This window comes from Solanum pennellii, chromosome 1 (assembly GCF_001406875.1).
Source record: "Solanum pennellii chromosome 1, SPENNV200".
NCBI classification, from domain to species: Eukaryota; Viridiplantae; Streptophyta; class Magnoliopsida; order Solanales; family Solanaceae; genus Solanum; species Solanum pennellii.
Window position 1 is genome coordinate 67,156,079 of NC_028637.1, and position 2,373 is coordinate 67,158,451.

The window sequence follows — 2,373 nt, forward strand, 5'->3', positions numbered from 1 at the left end:
TTTTTCTTATTCAAACCCTTTTTCTTTTACCCTAATTGTCATATAATTAAGTATAAAAGATGATAAAAATAACCCACTATTTATTTCAAGATTATCTCCTTTAACCCCCAAGTAATTGAATTATTAACATTAACCCACTAACGTTATAATTATAAGCATGAATAGTCCAAAACGCCCCTTAAAAACTTTTATCAGAAATCCGACCCAGTTAGGGTTACGCAGCCTGTGACGGTCCGTCCTGCAGGTCCGTCATAAAGTTGAGAGAGTCGATCTCAGTACTCAAATTTTCAGGATCTAAGTGTTTTGGAACGAGACACCCTCGACGGTCCGTCGTTCCCCTGACGGTCCGTCGTGGGATCCGTCGACCCAGACAGTTATTACCAGAAATAAACTCTACTGTTAAAAACGACTAAACAGGTCGTTACAATATTCCAACAAATAGTCCATTATATCAGCAATTACAAGCATATCTGCAAACAAAAGAGCAAGGTGATACCTATGCTTCTTTAGCAAAAGAGGGCGATATGCAAAAATGCTCTGAAAAAGCAACTGCCAAAGAAATCATATTTCTTTTGGAAAACTCTGATATTCAGAGAAGTAATGAACCTTGGAAGATATTCTAAAGGTATCTAATAGAGGGGTTATATTTCCCCGGAGAATCTTATAAGACTCGATCATATTACGAGGCTATTCTGGTTCATACAGGAAGTACGGAATTCTAGAATTTTACTTCAAAACAGGAAAAAGAAGTTTATAACTTCTCTAAATTTATTATTAAACAGATTATATCTGTAGAAGAATGGGGAATATCCACTATGCAAGAAAGACAAGTTTATGTCAACAAAATAAGTATGAACTTGACCTATTGGGATTATATTCAAGCCTTCCATAAAATATTTTATTATAACAATGATAAACATAAGCACACTTGGTTTATAAAAATTTGTGCAAAAGTGTTTGAACAAACTATCCCAAATTGGTTCATCATTTGGTGGAATTACCATGGACCTTCCGTAAAGATTTTACCAAACAATTATTTAAATCTTTACAAAGACTAGGTAAAAGTTTTCCCTTTTCTAACCAATTTATATTTATCAGGTCATATCTGTAATATAGAAAAAATTGATCAAATGTACTTTTTTATCGAATTTTCTATACCATGGATTCATAAATGGATCCAGAGATAGGGTATATCCCGGAGGAAAAAATTCCTTGTCTTTATTGGACTTATTACCACAACTTTTGGGATAAGCTCATAAGACAAGACCCAAAAACTTGTCAACCTCATGTCCAAGAGCTTGTAGATCAAATACAACCAAAGATTATAGAATACAAGTTCATACCCCAAAAGAAGCTGTCAGCTGAAAATGCTATCAAGCATATTGCCAGAAGAATCTCTATTCAAGAAGGAGATAAAGATGAAATGATAAATGAATATCTTGAATATGTTAAGAGGAATTTACTACAAAACCTCTCAGAATTTGTTAAATCAGATACTTCAATGAAAAGTGGCACCAGCAATGATATTGCAGACGCCCAATCTGATGATCAAGAGATAAGCTTGACAGAAAATCAGCTTGATAAAGTACAGGAGTTTCTACAGTCTGTTAAGGACCAAGAATACCAGATAAGGATGAAAGCAAAAGAAAAAATAGTAAAACAGTAAAAATACTGTGTAAGGGGACCAGATAAGAGACCCACTTAGTTTATACTTTGCCTACAAAAGGAGACACTCTCCCTCAGATAAGTGACACGAGCTCTTCCATAAAAATTTTATTTTTCTCTCTTCTCTCTTCTCTCTTGTAAAATATTCTGTTGTGAAGAAATCATAATTCAAGCTTCGGTGTGATATCTTAGGTAATTCAAAACTACTTTTTATTATTCTATTTTCTTTACTGCCGCCGTGACTATGTACGGCTAAAATACCTTTCATATCTATGCCAGATGCATGATTTCTGTATAAGGTTCTAATAATATATCTGGATCTAGTCAAGATATACTAATATATTATGAGTTCTTAAATTCTTATCATAGTCCTTGACTTGGTTCTGAGATGGAGGTACAGTCACGTTATAAATTCTTGATAATAGCAAGCATGTTGTGTCGTAAGTCCCATTAGTTATTAAAGAAGGGGCAATTTAAAACCCATGCTAGAACTGCTATTTATCAATAGCCTTATAATCTAGACAGGCCCCATGCTTAGGTAAAAGCTTACCATACAACCAAAGCTAAGGATAAGAGTTTAATAAATTATAATATGTTAATATATTATGATCGTATATTAAACTAGATCTAGATGGCCGAGCGGACTATAGCCAGCCTTGTAGATCCTGATATGGTGTGTGTGTGTGTATATATATATATATATATATA

General features: G+C 33.7%; 1 protein-coding gene across 1 annotated transcript in view; it reads left to right on the plus strand.

The window, feature by feature from the left end:
• The window catches only part of LOC107022336, a 3,514-nt gene extending 2,891 nt beyond the window's left edge, over positions 1-623 (plus strand). Inside the window, exon 3 of the mRNA XM_015222976.1 lies at positions 418-623. Within this exon, the coding sequence (XP_015078462.1) occupies positions 418-623 (206 nt within the window). The remainder of the gene's footprint in view (positions 1-417) is intronic.
• The last annotated feature ends 1,750 nt before the right edge of the window (positions 624-2,373 follow it).